Source organism: Anomaloglossus baeobatrachus, chromosome 6, assembly GCF_048569485.1.
Source record: "Anomaloglossus baeobatrachus isolate aAnoBae1 chromosome 6, aAnoBae1.hap1, whole genome shotgun sequence".
In the NCBI taxonomy this organism is placed as follows: domain Eukaryota; kingdom Metazoa; phylum Chordata; class Amphibia; order Anura; family Aromobatidae; genus Anomaloglossus; species Anomaloglossus baeobatrachus.
The window spans coordinates 410,847,381-410,866,007 of NC_134358.1; the positions used below are offsets into that span (position 1 = coordinate 410,847,381).

Sequence of the window (18,627 nt, forward strand, 5' to 3'; positions counted from 1 at the left end):
GTCATCTAGGCCTATTGAAGTCACTTCAAATGTGATGTGGTCCCTAAAAAAATGGTTTTGTAAATTTTGATGTAAAAATGAGAAATCGCTGATAAACTTTGAACCCCTCTAACTTCCTAACAAAAAAAAAAATTGTTTCCAAAATTGGTCTGATGTAAAGTAGATAAGTGGGAAATGTTATTTATTAACTATTTTGTGTCACAGAAATCTCTGGTTTAACGGTATAAAAATTCAAAAGTTGAAAATTGCAAAATTTTCAAAATTTTTGCCAATATTCAATTTTTTTCATAAATAAACGCAAAAAATATTGTCCTAAATTTGGTACTAACATGAAGTCCAATATGTGACGAAAAAACGATCTCAGAATCACCGGGATCCGTTGAAGCGTTCTAGAGTTATAACCTCATGAAGTGACACTGGTCAGAAGTGCAAAATTTGGTCTGGTCATTAAGGTGAAAATTAGCTCCGTCACTAAGGGGTTAAAAAGCATTGTTCACTGAGCAGGCGCAAATTGCACATTAGAATGACAACACATGACTGACAGATGCAGTTTGTTATTTCAAACTTCCAAATGCTCATTCTTGTTCCTAATGACAGTAGGAACTACAGCTCTGAAGTACAAAGATCGGGTTAAAACAAATACTGTGTAAACTAGCAGAGGAAAAGAATTCTTGAGTACGTATCAATGTTGCTATAACTTCTATTTCTTAGAGAAACATCTTTTAGTAGGTTTAAAACTAATGACCCATGATAAAATAAAAACATGTAGGAATCAGAAGACACATTTATTTTAATCTTGAATATTTCATATTAATGAGAAAATAAAATCCCAGTATCTAAAAAGAACTGGAGAGTTCAAACCATAGCATCTTTAAAGGTAAGAAATTACACAACTTAAAAGCTTTTCTGGTGAAATATTGCCATTAGCACTGGCATATATTCAATTAGAAAACTGATAGACCACAGCATAAAGGTTCAGGCTCCAAAAAATAAAAGCACATATTGCGCCAAGCATTTTTCTAGCATAGTAAAGATACAGTGTGAGGTAGAAAGGTGCATTTATATTGGGCGATAATAGGCAAAAAAACTTTCATAAGAACACTTCGATCATTGGCCCTTATAAACATTCAGCTGATCAGCCAACTAACAAGCAAAACAGAGGTTCATCTGCCGATCGCAGTTGGGGCCAGGGCTGCCGTTGGCCTTAATTGCTTTACGGCAGTTGAATGCTTTGCAGCACCACCGCAAATCATGCAACTGAAGTAAAGCGATGACAGCAGCAGCAGCCCAGTGCACCAGACGTGATTATGAAAGGGTCTATGTGCGGTCTGCAAAAAGCAGGTAAGAGGATACCGCAGGAATGGAGGACAGGTGAGAATATTTTTGTGTGTGTGTGTGTATGTGAACAATGGCATAATAGGGGAAAAGAAGGGGACCGGAATAAGGAAATTACTAAACGATGGGCATATTACTACAGGGAGCAAGGCTGGGGCACATTACTACAGAATGTGGCACAAGGATGGGCATATTACTACAAGGGGGGATCAGGATGGGGCACATTACTACATGATGAGGCACAAGGATGAGTGCATAACTACAGGATGAGCATATAACTACAGGATGGACACATTACTACAGGATGGGGCACAAGGATGGGCACATAACTACAGGATGGGGAATAAGGATGGGCACATAACTACAGGATGGTGTACAAGAATGGGCACATTACTAGAGGATAGTACACAAGGATGGGGCATCACAGTCCTACAGGAGACAACGATGGGACACATTACATTTTATTGGTATCTATTTTTATTTCTGAAATTTACCAGTAGCTGCTGCATTTCCCAACTTAGGCCTATACTCGAGTCAGTAAGTTTTCCCAGTTTTTTTGTGATAAAATTAGGGGCCTCGCTTATACTTGGATTGGCTTATACTCGAGTATATACAGTAATTGAAAAAGACACCATATTAAAGACAGTATATTAATAAAATAGCATCTTTTACTTTATCTTTGAACCGATGCTACATTCTGTCATAGTGATAGTACCAAGTATAGCATCTCTTTTCTACTATATATATATATATATATATATATATATATACAGTACAGACCAAAAGTTTGGACACATCTTCTCATTCAAAGAATTTTCTTTATTTTCATGACTGAAAATTGTAGATTCACATTGAAGGCATCAAAACTATGAATTAACACATGTGGAATGAAATACTTAACAAAAAAGTGTGAAACAACTGAAAATATGTCTTATATTCTAGGTTCTTCAAAGTAGCCACCTTTTGCTTTGATTACTGTTTTGCACACTCTTGGCATTCTCTTGATGAGCTTCAAGAGATAGTCACCGGAAATGGTCTTCCAACAGTCTTGAAGGAGTTCGCAGAGATGCTTAGCACTTGTTGGCCCTTTTGCCTTCACTCTGCGGTCCAGCTCACCCCAAACCATCTCGATTGTGTTCATGTCTGGTGACTGTGGAGGGCAGGTCATCTGGCGTAGTACCCCATCACTCTCCTTCTTAGTCAAATAGCCCTTACACAGCCTGGAGGTATGTTTGGGGTCATTGTCCTGTTTAAAAAATAAATGATGGTCCAACTAAACGCAAACCAGATGGAATAGCATGCCGCTGCAAGATGCTGTGGTAACCAAGCTGGTTCAGTATGTCTTAAATTCTGAATAAATTCCCAAATGTGTTACCAGCAAAGCACCCCTCACACCATCACACCTCCTCCTCCATGCTTCACGGTGGGAACCAGGCATGTACAGTCCATCCGTTCACTTTTTCTGCGTCGTACAAAGACACGGTGGTTGGATCCAAAGATCTCAAATTTGGACTCATCAGACCAAAGCACAGTTTTCCACTGGTCTATTGTGTCTATTATGTCCATTCCTTGTTTTCTTTAACCCAAACAAGTCGCTTCTGCTTGTTGCCTGTCCTTAGCAGTGATTTCCTAGCAGCTATTTTACCATGAAGGCCTGCTGCACAAAGTCTCCTCTTACCAGTTGTTCTAGAGATGTGTCTGCTGCTAGAACTCTCTGTGGCATTGACCTGGTCCCTAATCTGAGCTGCTGCTAACCTGCGATTTCTGAGGCTGGTGACTCGGATAAACTTATCCTCTGCAGCAGAGGTGACTCTGGGTCTTCCTTTCCTGGGGCAGTCCTCATGTGAGCCAGTTTCTTTGTAGCGTTTGATGGTTTTTGCCACTGCACTTGGGGACACTTTCAAAGTTTTCCCAATTTTTCGGACTGACTGACCTTCATTTTTTAAAGTTATAATGGCCACTCGTTTTTCTTTACTTAGCTGCTTTTTTCTTGCCATAATACAAATTCTAACAGTCTATTCAGCAGGACTATCAGCTGTGTATCCACCAGACTTCTGCACAACACAACTGATGGTCCCAACCCCATTTATAAGGCAAGAAATCCCACTTATTAAACATGACAGAGCACATCTGTGAAGTGAAAATCATTTCTGGTGACTACCTCTGGAAACTCATCAAGAGAATGCCAAGAGTGTGCAAAGCAGTTAATCAAAGCAAAAGGTGGCTACTTTGAAGAACCTAGAATATAAGACATATTATCAGTTGTTTCACAATTTTTTGTTAAGTATTTCATTCCACATGTGTTAATTCATAGTTTTGATGCCTTCAATGTGAATCTAGAATTTTCAGTCATGAAAATAAAGAAAACTCTTTGAATGAGAAGGTGTGTCCAAACTTTTGATCTGTACTATATATATATATATATATACTACCTACTATTGTTTGGTGAACTCCTTTTGAGAAAGGCACGCCAATGGACAGGTTGACAGATGCTTCTAACAATCTACAATTCGGTACTTCTGCTTTGTATACTAACTAGTCAAAATGTATCACATGAGGCGCCTTCCTTTTTCCGTTTTTTTATTTTATATATTAAATTATTCCCTTAACAATCGCCCATGAATGGCACCATAAACAAGAGCTGATTAACTTGTATATAGTCGATCGGCACTTGTTTAGGGCCAGAAATCTACCCATCTAAATGTTGTCAGATGGCACTTACCTCGTTGGAATGAGTGCGGTTTTGGTGCTTCGCTCTGTCTGATGCATTGGAGAAAGCCTTGTTGCAGCCTTCATGCTCACAGACATACGGTTTCTCTCCAGTGTGAGATCGCAAGTGCGTTTTCAAGTTTTCTAATCTGGAGTAAGCCTTTGAACACCCTTCAAACTAAAAGAGAAGAAATCATTTTGTAAACACTGATAAAATTTCAGAATAGATTTCCTATATGAATATATATGTACCAAATACTGTTCATTCTGTTCCGGAGCGCCCATAGACCTTAAATGTCCAGGTGGCCCGCATTTTACTCTGCACTGATGTTCTAAAATATCAATGCAAAGTAAGCTGCTTGTGCGTGGTCATGCAGCTACAGACCCTGGACTCACCATACAGAAGACACATGATAATAAACTTTAACTAAAAGTTAAAGGGAACCTGCCAGGTGCTATATGCACCCATAACCACGAGCAGTTCTGGGTGCATATTGCTAATCCCTGCCTAACCGTCCCTATATACACTAGCATAGATAAAGAGATCTTTAGAAAAAGTATTTCTAAAGATCGTTTATCATATGCTAATGAGGTAACTAGTCCCAAGGGTGTTATATCCCCCGACTAGTCCGCTCTCTTACCATGTTAGTATGCACACAGGGGTGTACTAACATGCTATTCAATTGTTCAATATCTGTGTTTGCTGTGACTGCTCTTCTGAATGCAGGGCACTTCCAGTCATGCGCAGTACACCTCTCTAAAGACTGGACGCGTACACCCGCCTTCATACTGTGCAAGACTGGAAGTGCCATGTATTCAGAAGCGCGGTCACAGTGAACACAGGTACGCGAGGCACCTCTGGTGATGCTGCATTGAATAGCATGTTAGTACACCCTTCTGGGCATACTAACATGGTAAGAGAGCGGACTAGTGGGGGATATAATACCCTTGGGACTAGTCCCCTCGCTCATTAGCGCAAGATGAAAGATCTTTAGAAATACTTTTTTTAAAGATCTCTTTATCTATGCTACTAGATATGACAGTTAGGCAGGAATTAGCAATATACATCCAGAACTGCTCATGGTTCTGAGTGCATATTGCACCTGACAGGTCCCTTTTAAGAAATTCACATGACCATATTTTCTCCATCCAAGAAAAACAGTCCAATCATGTTAATCAGCCTGTGATCAGAGTTTGATCAAAGTGGTATCTGTTTTTCTTGAAGGTGAAGAGAAAAAAAAGTTTCTCCACCCTCCCCATTATGTCAGTCTGTGAAAATCGGACCACACTCACATGCCATCCAAGCACAGTCCAAATTTTTTAACGGATCCATAGACTTGAATGGCCAAATGCCATCCGAATTTCAGAGGCAAATCGTGCACGCTGAGACTTTTCCCTTGGGCCACTTGGCCTGAGGAAACAATTGTACATTGGTCTGAGTGCGATCCGATCTTTTTGTAGATTGCTCTCGGACTGTGCAGATCGAGCCCTGACTCTGAGATATCACTATTACTTACAGTGCATTTGTGTGGCTTCTCCCCTGTGTGTCGCCTCATGTGGACCACCAACATGTACTGAGCCTTGAATGGCTTTTGCTCTCTCGAACAGTCCAACCATCGACATACAAATTCTTTTTTTTCTCCATGTATGTGATCATTGTTTATATGCTGTAAATAAGAAAAAAAATAATTAAAATATAAAAATAATTACTAAAATCTAACCAAACTATCAAATATACAAAAGTCTAAAAAAAAGTAAAAGTACTTCAGAGATTTCAGCTTTTTGTGCATCATATTACACCAAATATTATATGAAATAAATTATTTAATACAAGCTGTATTCTAAATGTATTCTTTACTGAAGTATTTATGGCCATGACAGGTCATTCCATGCAGGATTTTTTGGGAACTGTGGAATCACAGTCACATTTTATAAAACCCGTTTCAATGACTTTAAGATGCCATAATAAAATATAATTGACTGCCATCCATACTGTATAATGCTTAGCTCTCCATTCACCGCAGTGGTTACTGTATTTCACCTCGCACCTTTCTACAAGACACAGTAAACCTCTAAACTAGTATAACTGTGTCAAAAACCGTTTAGGTCAGGGTTGTCAGGCAGCGTTATGTTTAGAAAGCCACAGGGACTAATCTCTGTAACTATTCCAGCTGTACTGATTCCGGTGAAATGACAGCAGGCGTTGTACAGACAAAGACACATAAACCTTGTTTCCTTGCGAGAGAGGAATGGGTCAAGCAGCAATTAGAGTTGATGACATTTCAGAAAAGCCTAAAGGGACTATTGCAAAGTCCAAAGCTTTCAGCAGACGCAACATCGGAACAGGTTAAGGAGGCACTTCACATACTAACCAGGCTGGGCACATTTACTGCCGGTAAACACTCACTGAGTAAGACGACTTCTACCGGGAACGATCCGGAAATCCTTTCATTTTATCAATTAGGACTTTTCTCGACTACAAGGAACTGTGAGTTCTCTATTATCATGGACCGTGTACTGAGGATCTGCAGGTGTAGGTTATAGACCCACACCATTTACTGCCATATTGTCCATTCTCTGCAATGTTTTACAGAGGTAATGCCCTCATAATAAGGTATATAACTAGAGATGAGCGAACCTGAGTTCCGGCGTTTGTACAAACACAGACTTTACAAAAGAAAAAAAAACAGAGTTCGGGCTCGGCGTTTAGGTGCTTGACATATGAAAACCACTCTCACGAGCATCACTGTGCTCGGGTACGTTTGGTGCTCAGCCCTGTGAGAGCCGCTTGTTGTGTTGGAACGGCTTGTAAAGGTGTTAACAACAGCAAGATCAGATGTAGTGTGCACCTGTAGCGGGAAGTGTCCCAAAATATCATTGTTTGTGCCTGTGTGTGTGTATATATACATATATATGTGTGTGTGTATATGCACACCCCAAAAAATTGAAAAAAAACCCAAAAAACAACCTATCCACCATTCCCTGGGAGTGATCTGGGTGGAGACCTGAACTTACCCAATTAGTGACTTCCATTGGAGTTCAGGTCAAATCCAGGTCCCAAACCGAACCTTATCTAAAGTCCATCTGAACCTGCCAAATCAAACTTCCACGGGTCCACTCATCTCTATGTATAACACCAAAGCAGCTCGTAGCTGTAATATGAAAGATTTACAACATTTGTCTATTCAAAAGCAGCCTTAATTTGAAATATTAGGCTGTAGATCACTTATGTAAAAAGAAAATAAAAAATTAAAAGCTGTAACTGACTGTGGCACAGTCTTTTTTCTTCATTATTGACTTAGCCGGAGGTACACAAATATTAAAGCACCACCTACAGCGGAATCTTTATTCAGTGCCGGAGTGGTGCTTTACATGTAAGTCCTCTGCTCCTTGTCTTATACTCGCCTTTGGGCGGCTTCATCAATTTTAGGCACCACTCTGATCCCACAGCGCCATCTTGTGCCCTTAACATTTGACTGGCCGGAAGTTGGACGTTGTGTCACAAGGTCTAAATGCTACTCTATGAGAGCCAGAATGAGGCCAGATCAAGGCTTTCATAGAGTTGCATTGATTAGTGACCTCCAGCATGCTCCATGAAACACTGGCTAACTGGAAAAGGATGAAGACAGGTGAAAAGATGGGACAGAGGACTTAAAATTAAAGCAATAAAAAAATGCTGGAGTGGTGCTTAATTAATAATAATAATAATTATTATTATTATTATATTTTTTGTTATATAGCGCCATTAATTTTGTAGAGCTTTACAGACATCAGCAACACTGTTCCCATTGGGGCTTACAATCTATATTCCTTATCAAGAAGAGAAAACTAGTACTACCATGCGGTAAAATGCAAAAAAGTCTTACTTTATTGAAATTCCATTAAAAAGAATAAAATTGTATGTAATTTTGAATCCTTTATTCCTTTTAATGGAATATCAATAAAGTAAGACTTTTTTACATTGTACCGCATGGTAGCGCTAGTTTTCTCTTCCTCTTCATATTTCACGCTATGTGCACCAGCGGATTACCAGCACCCATTGGTGGGATTCCTCAGAGCCATATCTTTACAGCAACAGCAAGAGATGGTAAGCCATTTCCCCAGACTATATTCCCTATCAGTAAGTCTTTTGGAGAGTGGGAGGAAACTTGGAGTGTATATAGTTAGGGAGAATCTGTCAGCAGGTTGCTACTTCCCCATCTGAGCGCAGCATGATGTAGGTGCAGAGACCCTGATTCCAGCACCAGTGTCACTTAACTGCTTGCTGTAATTTTGATAAAAAGTTTTCTCTGCTGAAGATCTAGCAGTTATTTGCCACCCCACTGATTTATGCTTTGTGTGCATGGTCAGAAAGCTGCTAATCAGTGGAAGGGGTGAGTTATACAGCTCATGCATACGGACAATTACATGATAGTAGGTCTACATGCAAAAAAATCTCCTTGCTCATAAACCAAGGGTTTTATAAAAAAATACAGCCAGCATTTTGTAATTGGGGTCTCTTTCTCTACGTCATACTGCTCTCAGATTAGGTCACACAAACCTGCTGATAGATTCCCTTAAAATGCTTAAACTATTGTTAGGAACACATTTCTACAAACGTAAGTAGTAGTAATTCTTCCAGATCACCTCTAGGTGGAGCAATGCACCAAAATGTTCCATTACAGAGTGGCTTTTTACCTAGAACAATAACAATATACAGAATATTTTGCCTGAAGTGACTATACTTTGTACAGACACATTCATATGTTGCAAAAACACTAATTACATGAAATCAAAACCTTGACAGGGATAAGTATAATATGTTAATGTGACTGCTGCCTGGGGTACATATCCTGTAAAAGCAAAAGTCAAAAAGCTCTTTAAGACAAAGACAGGCACATAATACAACACTTATAACGCAACTTCAAAAACAGCCCCGGGCTTTTTATGAAATGAAGCATCTGATTTTTTTTTTACCTGGAGTAACATTCACCTGGTTGGTAATTAATGCTTTAATACATTCTCTGGCTGACTCGGGGCCATGTCAGAAGGACAGATTGACAGCAGAATCAACGTGCTGTGTGACGGGTCAACGGCGTTCCAGCATATCACTGCATTACAATGGTTTGTTCCCCAATTAAGAAAATATGGACTCTTATTATAGATCACTCCTCTAGTATGGGGAAAAAGGAAGCATTATATGGAGTGGCGGACACAGACAGAAAAGCGCCCCTGTGCAAGAAGACTATATGGGCCCTTTGCAGCGCAAGAGCTCATAAAATGCAAAATGGCATCTGCTTTGGAGGTAGAAATGAGCCCTCTTACCTCTTGGGCCCCTGTGCGACTGCAAAGGCTGCATCAATGGTCTGTCCGCCCCTGATTATATGTCTGATCAATGGTCAAACATAAATAGCCTCCGTCCATGCTCGTTAGCGACTCATCACTAATCCTCATAAAGGTGGATTTATGTTCCCCCAAAAACCAGTATACCCCCTAATAGGACATAATGGCAAAGGTTCCCCTGATACAAAAAACGCTCATATTGGATATACATTATAAATGAAAGCAAGATACGACTGCAGCAGTGCCTATATTACTGGGTGAGATACTACCGGAAGAGGAGACATAAAACTTGGATCAGACTGTGAACTGCATATCAGGGTCTAAAGATGAATGAAGGAATGAAGATTGCAGACTAAAGCTTAGAGCAACATGATTTACTATGGTAAAGGGGCTGTCCCACAGTAAAGATATATATCTTTAAGCCAAGGATTGATTAAAAATAATAAACAGAAGCATAACTCTACTTCTTCCGCTGGCTCTGAAAGCAGGATCTGCCGCTTATGGAAGTCCCAGCACCGCTGCAGTCTCTAATCGCCTGCAGAGATCAGGTAACTAGCAGAGAACGCCATTGGAGAAAAATCCAGTGAGGCAAAAGTGCTCTGGAAGTATCAAGCACTTGCCAAACCTTCCTGGTTGTCCTTCCTAGTTCTATACCCTGCCACACCCCACCTTCATCTGCTTGATTCCTCCAAGAATGTGTAGTCAAGCCAGTGAGCTGTGACTCAAGTGGATGAAGGTGGGGCTTTACAGGAAATAGAGCCTGGGAGGCAGAGGCTTAGGGTACCTTCACACTTTAGCGATGCAGCAGCGATCCGACCAGCGATCTGACCTGGTCAGGATCGCTGCTGCATCGCTACATGGTCGCTGGTGAGCTGTCAAACAGGCAGATCTCACCAGCAACCAGTGACCAGCCCCCAGCCAGCAGCGACGTGCAAGCGACGCTGCGCTTGCACGGAGCCGGCGTCTGGAAGCTGCGGACACTGGTAACTAAGGTAAACATCGGATATGGTTACCCGATGTTTACATTAGTTACCAGCGCACACCGCTTAGCTTAGTGCTGGCTCCTTGCTCTCCTAGCTACAGTACACATCGGGTTAATTAACCCGATGTGTACAGCAGCTACATGTGCAGAGAGCCGGAGCCGGCAGCACAGGCAGCGTGAGAGCTGCGGAGGCTGGTAACTAAGGTAAATATCGGGTAACCACCTTGGTTACCCGATGTTTATCTTGGTTACAGCTTACCGCAGCTGCCAGACGCCGGCTCCTGCTCCCTGCTCGCTTCATTTGTCACTCTCTCGCTGTCACACACAGCGATCTGTGTGTCACAGTGGGAGAGCGCCTTTGAAGAAAACGAACCAGGGCTGTGTGTAACGAGCAGCGATCTCGCAGCAGGGGCCAGATCGCTGCTCAGTGTCACACACAGCGAGATCGCTAATGAGGTCACTGCTGCGTCACAAAAAGCGTGACTCAGCAGCGATCTCGGCAGCGAGCTCGCTGTGTGTGAAGCACCCCTTAGGCTATGTGCCAACGTTGTGTATTTGCATGTAGTTACGCTGCGTATTGCACTGCAGCGTAACTGCATGCGTCCTGCGTCCCCTGCACAATCTATGAAGATTGTGCATAATCCATGCCCACGTTGCGTTTTAGAATGCAGCGATTTGCATGCTGCCAAATCGTTGCGTTCTAAAGAGCAACATGTCACTTCTTTCGTGCGCTCTGCATGCTGTCTCCATTCTGTCTATAGGGAGAGGCAGCATCAAGAGCGCACGAATTCTGCAGTCACAAAGTTTCAGAACGGAGCTTTTCAGCTGCGCTCTGAAGCGCACATGCAGTGACGTTACGCTGCTGTGCAGATTGCACACACGTGGGCACATAGACTTAGGAAGTACTATAAAATGCCAAGAACACAAAGAGGTTGTCCAATACTTTTACATTTATCCTTAGGATAGGTAATCAATGTCTGATTAGCCAGGATCTGACACAACAAACCCTTGCCGATCAGTAGTTCTAGGCAGTAGGAGGCTGCATCACACCTACTTCCAAATTCTTTTAATTACACTTGTATGTTTCCTGATGAGCCCTCCATTTCCTCTGGTTCTTTCCTGAAGATTGGAAATTAATTACTGAATATCACTTTCATTGATTCCTCTACACTCCATGATTGCTTCTCTTTAACTCACTGCAATCTTGTTTCTATTTTTCTATACGTGTTAGTTCTAATTTTTATATGGCTTTTCTATCTGTAAATCCCAATTCTAGGAGCCAATTTTTGATGTCGCTGAAGGAAAGCTCAAAGAACAGGCTAACAATTATAGTTGCTCAATGTCTTTTATGTAAAGAGTTTTGTAGGCAACATCCAATTACTGTACAAGTGATGGTCTGAAGAAGGTCCTTCCCCCAGAGTTGACCATAGTTTCCTAATTTTTAAGGTTGAAGATAGACATGAGACTATCATGTTCAACATATAACCTAACATGTTGTTCCAGAGGGGGGCAAAAACCTCATGAGGCAGGTGCTAACTATTATTATTATTTATTATGCTTACTTATATAGCGCTATTAATTCTACAGCACTTTACAGACATCATCGTCCACATTGGGGCTTACGATGTATGTTCTGAATTTCTGTATGAAAACCCACACAAACACTGGTAGAACATACAAACTCCTAGTCCTCAGAGGAGTTTGAACCCAGGACCCCAGTGCGCAAAGCAACAGTGCTCACCACTGAGCAACCATGAAATTGCCTCATACTAGAGGAAAATTTCCTTCCCAACTCTACATACTGCAATTAGACTAGTTCCCAGGATCAGTGTCGCATCACAGAATTTAGTGCCCATACTCTTAAATATTATATATTTTAAGAAAGATATACAGGCCCTCCTTGTACTTTTGTAGTGAATTAACCATTACAACATTATGTGGCAGAGCATTCCATAGTCTCACTGCTCTTACAGTAAATAGTCTGTGTATATGATTAAAGCTTCTATCCTCTAGACATAAAAGTTGTCCCTTGTCCCCGTCGCAGGCCTAGGTGTTAAAGGTTTATTAGAAAGAACTCTGTACTTTCTCCTCATATATTTGTACACTTTTACAAGATCATCCCAAAGAATTAGTTTTTCCAAACTAAATAACCCAAGTTTGATATTCTTGTGGAATATTTGTGGTGATCGGAAGGCTCGGGTAGCAGCTCAGCTATACAAAGTTTTGTTGTTTTCTCTGCGAATGGGAGAGTAGAGACTGCAAAAACCATTTCACAAAAATCAGTGGCCACCAATAAACAGTTTGACTCCTGGAACAAAGAATGTCCTGCATCAGCCTCTGGGAGCTCCAGAAAGTTTTCCTTCCCCCACTCCATATAAAACAAGGGGTGATGAAGAACTTTGTCAAGACGATGGATTGTGATGGTAAGAGTTTTCATACTTTAGTAACAAGTTTCCACAAATCAGCGAGGCCAAAATCAAAGAAAGAATTTTTAACACTAATAAAGTTAATTTTTGGAGATAAGTGACAATGGCTAATATCCGAGCAAGTCTGTGAAATGCAATTCTCTGCCTTAAGTTTAGTAAATGTTCCCTGCATATCCAACATGGTGAAATATTAGTTAGAAAGCAGCTGGCTAATTACAAGCCTCTGTGTAAGTTCAGGAACGCTTTCATTGGTTCATAGTGCTTAAGGTTGAAGGTAGCCTTAAGTCTATTGAGTTCAACCCATGACCTAACCTAACCTAACATGTTGGAGATATGGCGATATTAGGGTGAAAATTGCTTCCCGAATCCACATATGGCTATCAGACTAGTTCCCTGGATCAATGCTCAATCACAGAATTTAGTGCAGATAACTAGTAATGTTATATTTTTCAAGAAAGGCATCCAGGCCTCTCTTAAATTTTTGTAATGAATCAACCATTACCAGATACCATTTTGAGAACTTACTAGAATGTTTAAAAATATTCAACCTATAGAGAATATATACACCCCCAAAAAAGTATTCCACCTATATTACAAAAGCTAACTCTCATAAAAAGAAAACAAGCAAAAAAAAAACCCAAATCACCTGTGCCCTCCAACCTACTGTATGGGAGCCAACTAACCATGATGGAAGGGTACACAACTGACCTCAAGTAATCACACCCTATGGTAGGGTAGGACTAAATTTTAAAACCCACCATGTTGCCTAGGCCTTACTGCCTACACATTATGTAGGGTCACGAAATATGCCATGCCTGCTATACGGTATAAAGTCTTGTGCATCAAGCACAGTGGTGTATAAAATTGGCAACTAAGGATGCATCTGAAAATAACAGGCTAAAGGCTGGAAAAAAGAGTTATTGGAAGAAGATACAATTGTGTGCACTGTCAGATTTTGCAGGGGCTCCTATCATTCTACCTGTCAACCTTCTGAATCCCTGAGATAAAGTGAAGCTGTGTTACCAGGGTAGTTTATACTCCTGCCCTCATTTCATAATATAGCTTGACTTTCCTTTTTATCCAGTGGTTTTGCAGCTGCCCGCACATAACAGTCAATAGGTTAAACATGCTCCGTTTGTATGTTTAAATACAAGACTGAGAATTCCCAAAAGGGAAGAAAATCCCTGGCTCTTGTACAACGAAAACATAGTACTTTGCTCCAAAGAGCTTTCTGTGGCAATTTAAATGTACAGAGACAGACACAATATCCTGGAGAAGTCAAATCTACCTTATAACATTCCTGACCCCAAGAAGAAGATATGCCCCCGCAGGGACTTGCTCAGAAGGTATCTATTCAGAAAAATACACTTATCCATAATGCAAGGCTCCCCTTCTTGCTACAACAAGACATTCAATACTACAATCGTGCAATGTGAACAATGATAACACGGTTCCAATGAATTTCACATGGGCCGGGAAACCCAAGAGCATGGTCGTAAGGCTTGTACAGATTAGTGAACAACTAATATATTAATTTTGTAGATAAAATCAATTTAAAAAAAAATAGTAAAATTGTATTGTTATTTAGTCCTGAATTGTAGAAATGGACTATCTAGGAGGAACAACAAAACCCAAATACATGTTTGGTTCATTATTATTATTATTATTATTATTATTTATTTATTTTTATTTAAGAGAAATAACAAGATGTTAAATGGAGTATATTTCTGTATGTATATTGAATTCTGTAGCATTAAGAAAATCAACGTATTATGAAATACAAGGAAAATTCTGGCTTTAAAGTGACCTAATTGCTAGATTATCAAACATTTTCAATTACCGGGAAATCAATACTCTGTAAACAAGTACTAGTTTGTAAAATACGTGGGAAGTACAAATTAGATTGTTTTGTCTGGTCCCATAAAATATCTACAGTAGAATATAGGATAAATGTTAAAGAGGTTGTTTAATCAATGTCTGGTGGGCAGGGTCTGACACTCGATACCCCCGCCGATCAGCTGCTGATGGTGGCAGCCTGTGGCTGGAAATGCTCAGTTCCAAAGCTGCTCCGTATTCTTATAGTGGCCACGGTCGGGTAATGGGAGCGGAGAAGCTGGTTGGAGTCCACATTAGACTAGTCATCATAGTCCCTTGCTGGCTTCTCAAAGCATGTTTACTCTTAAATGCTGCATCACTTCAGAGTAAAACAAACCTTATTACAATAACACAGCTAGAATGTAATTCACGCTGTTCGAAGTTCAGGAAGCATGATGCTGATTACAGGTTCCATTTATTAGAAGAGTAGAAGAGGTTCTCTAAGCTGTATGTCTGGATGAGCAGCACAGACCAGATACATTGGTGCAGTGGAGCGGGTCTTGATGACATGTGGTTCAGTAAAGACTAGTACAGCAGGGTATGCAGGATGGAAGACACAGAAGCGGAGCAGGAGGCACAGATTAAGCAGAGCTGCAAATACACATGTGAACAGTAACAGTATAGGAAACTGGTATTTTCCAGCAAGGCAGTAGTAAATCATAGGAATGCAATCTGGTATCTTTTAGCAAGGCAATGATTAAATACAGGAGTAATTTAGCAAATACATCCTGGTTTCCTGCAGCAGTGAAATAGTTAATAGACTTGTAGCAATAAATGGGTTTACTGGAGGAAAGTAGTAAAACATACTCAAATGGAGACTTGCTTGAAGAGATGCATCACCTTAATAGCAAAGGTCAGGTGTAAGTAGGACCGATAACAGTTGCAAAGAGTTGGCTGCGTGAAGAAGATCTAGCAAGTTTAACTGACCTGGCTGTAACATGGATTTCAGGATTACAAGATGAGAATATAGACATCTACATGGAGGTGAGCTGAATCAAGTGAAATTGACAAAATCTCATGACAAGCTTGAGACAACTTTGAACAATGCTACTCAATACCCAAGCATCTGACCTCAGGCTGAGAGTGGTGAAGTTGGCACCTTTACAAAATTGCGGGTAAACAACTTTGTTCTAAGCTTGTGATGCTCATCACATGTGACAAGAAACATGTGTGAGCAATATGAAAAGTCACACCTGAAAAAGGGAAAAAGTTGACTCAATCTTTGCATTAAAATGTATCAACAATCTCTAGGCTACAAGTCCTTCTCAAGAGAGTTTGATGTTCCTTTGTCCACGGTGCACAACATAATGAAGAGGTTTACAACCCATGGCACTGTAGCTAATCTCCCTGGACGTGGATGGCAGAGAAAAGTTGATGAAAGGTTGCAACGCAGGATAGTCTGGATGGTGGATAAGCAACCCCAATTAAGTTCCAAATACATTCAAGCTGTCCTGCAGGCTCAGGGTGTATCAGTGTCAGCGCAAAGTATCCATCGTATATTTCAATGTAATGAAATGCTATGGCAGGAGACCTAGGACAACCCCACTGCTGACACAGATGTAAAAAAGCTAGTTTGCTGTTTGACAAAATGTATGTGAATTAGTCAAAATCCTTCTGGAAAAGCGCCTTGTGGACAGATGAAACCAAGATAGAGCTTTTTGGTAAAGCACATCATTCTACTGTTTACCAAAAATGGAATGAGGCCTACAAAGAAAAGAACACAGTACCTACAGTCAAATATGGTTAAAGTTTGGAGATGTTTTGCTGCCTCTGCACTGAATGCCTTGGTTGTGTGCAAGGCATCATGAAATTTGAAGATTACACAAGGATTTTAGGTCACAATGTAGTGCCCAGTCAGAAATCTAGGTTTGCATCCAGGTCATGGGTCTTAGGGGTACTTCACACACAGCGAGATCGCTACTGAGATCGCTGCTGAGATCGCTGCTGAGTCACGTTTTTTGTGACCTCATTAGCGATCTCGCTGTGTGTGACACTAGCAGCGATCTGGCCCCTGCTGTGAGATCGCTGCTCGTTACACACAGCCCTGGTTTGTTTTTTTATTGTTGCTCTCCCGCTGATAAGCACACATCGCTGTCTGTGACAGCGAGAGAGCAACAATCCTGAATGTGAAGGGAGCAGGAGCCAGCGTCTGACAGCCTGCGGTAAGCTGTAACCAAGGTAAACATTGGGTAACCAAGGTGGTTACCCGATATTTACCTTCGTTACCAGCCTCCGCAGCTCTCATGCTGCCAGTGCCAGCTCCTGCTCCCTGCACACGCTAAGCTAAGCGGTGTGCGCTGGTAACTAAGGTAAACATCGGGTAACCATACCCGATGTTTACCTTAGTTACCAGTGTCCGGAGCTTCCAGACGGCGGCTCCGTGCAAGCGCAGCGTCGCTTGCACGTCGCTGCTCGCTGGGGGCTGGTCACTGGTCGCTGGTGAGATCTGCCTGTTTGACAGCTCACCAGCGACCATGTAGCGATGCAGCAGCGATCCTGACCAGGTCAGATCGCTGGTCGGATCGCTGCTGCATCGCTAAAGTGTGAAGGTACCCTTACAGCTGAACAATTACCTCAAACCTACTTCAAGAATCCCCTAGAAATGAATGGAAACAAAGCTCTGGAAAGTTCTGAAGTGACCAGAAATGAGTCCAAATCTAAATCCCACTGAACACCTGTGGAGATCTTAATATTACTTTTGGGAGATGGTGCCCTTCAAATATAAGACACCTGGAGCAGTTTCCAAAAGATGAGTGGTCCAAAATTCCAGTTGAGAGGTCTAAGAAAAGAAGCTTGGTGATGCTTATAGGAAGTGATTGATTGCAGTTAAATATTCCAAAGGGTGTGCCACCAAATATTAAGTTGAAGCTGCCAACAGTTTTGTACGGACCATTTTTGGAGTTTTGTGTGAAATTATGTCTAATTTGCCTTTTTTTCTTTCCTTTTTTTGTGTTGTTCCAATACACACAAAGGAAATAAAATGTGTATAACAAAACATGTATAATTACAATAATTTTCTGGTAGAAATACATAATTTTCTGGAAGATTTTCAAGGGCGCCAACAGTTTTGGCCATTACTGTACACACACATATATATATATATATATATATATATATATATATATATATATATATATATATGTATATATATATCTTGATTTATTCAGTACCGACTATGAGCACCACGTGCAGAATTACACGCACTTATACGCCTTGGCATGCTATCAATGAGGTTATTAATGGTTGTCTGAGGAATGTTCTGCCATATCCTTTCTAATTTATAAAAAATGAGTGATGCAGCAATGTGCATTCTTCTTAAGCAAGTTAGTGGTTAACAGTGCTCCGAGTCTTGGATTTACAGAGCTTGCTTTCATAGCGGTGTTGCTGGGTTTGTCTTTTAGACTCTGTCAACACGGCTGTGGAAGCCTGTGGCAATGTGATGCTGTTTCACGTTCCATGACCATCCTGTGCTCTGCCTGAAGAAATGGAATCCAACAGGAAACTAGTTAAGGAGGTGGTATTTATGATGTGACATTCTTCCCTTGAGATCTGCACTTTGTTGGCCCAGGTAGTCTCCATGGACCGTAGAGCAGCTCTGAATGATGTGTTTCGTTTTTTTCTTTATAAATAGAGAATTGTGGCTGCATTAGTACTGGAGGAATTATTGCTAAACTACCAGCAAAGCTGAATTATTCAGTGCGGATATTGCAAATGCAATTATAATTATACTTTTAATATGTTATAAAAAATACCCATAAACTGCATTGATATAAAGGTAAATATGCACATCTAGACACTTAAGAAACTTTTTTCATGTCATACAGACATGTCGGAGGTTTTGACTGGTGTGGGTGTATATGCCGAGACCCTCACCGAGATTGCTAAAATAAAGTAATAGAGGGGCTCAGTCTAGAACTGTTCTCCCCTGACGCTGAGATGCTCTCCCTCTAGACTTTGTAATGAATCTTCCTTCATGTC

General features: G+C 40.8%; 1 protein-coding gene across 6 annotated transcripts in view; it reads right to left on the reverse strand.

Annotated features, from left to right (window-relative positions):
* Positions 1-18,627, reverse strand: part of GLI3 (GLI family zinc finger 3) — a 326,969-nt gene that overhangs the window by 24,307 nt on the left and 284,035 nt on the right. For all 6 annotated transcript variants that reach the window (XM_075315145.1, XM_075315144.1, XM_075315143.1 and 3 more), the window contains 2 exons: positions 5,562-5,711; positions 4,058-4,222 (listed from right to left, as the gene is read on the reverse strand). In XM_075315145.1, coding sequence (XP_075171260.1) covers positions 4,058-4,222; positions 5,562-5,711 — 315 coding nt within the window. The remainder of the gene's footprint in view (positions 1-4,057; positions 4,223-5,561; positions 5,712-18,627) is intronic.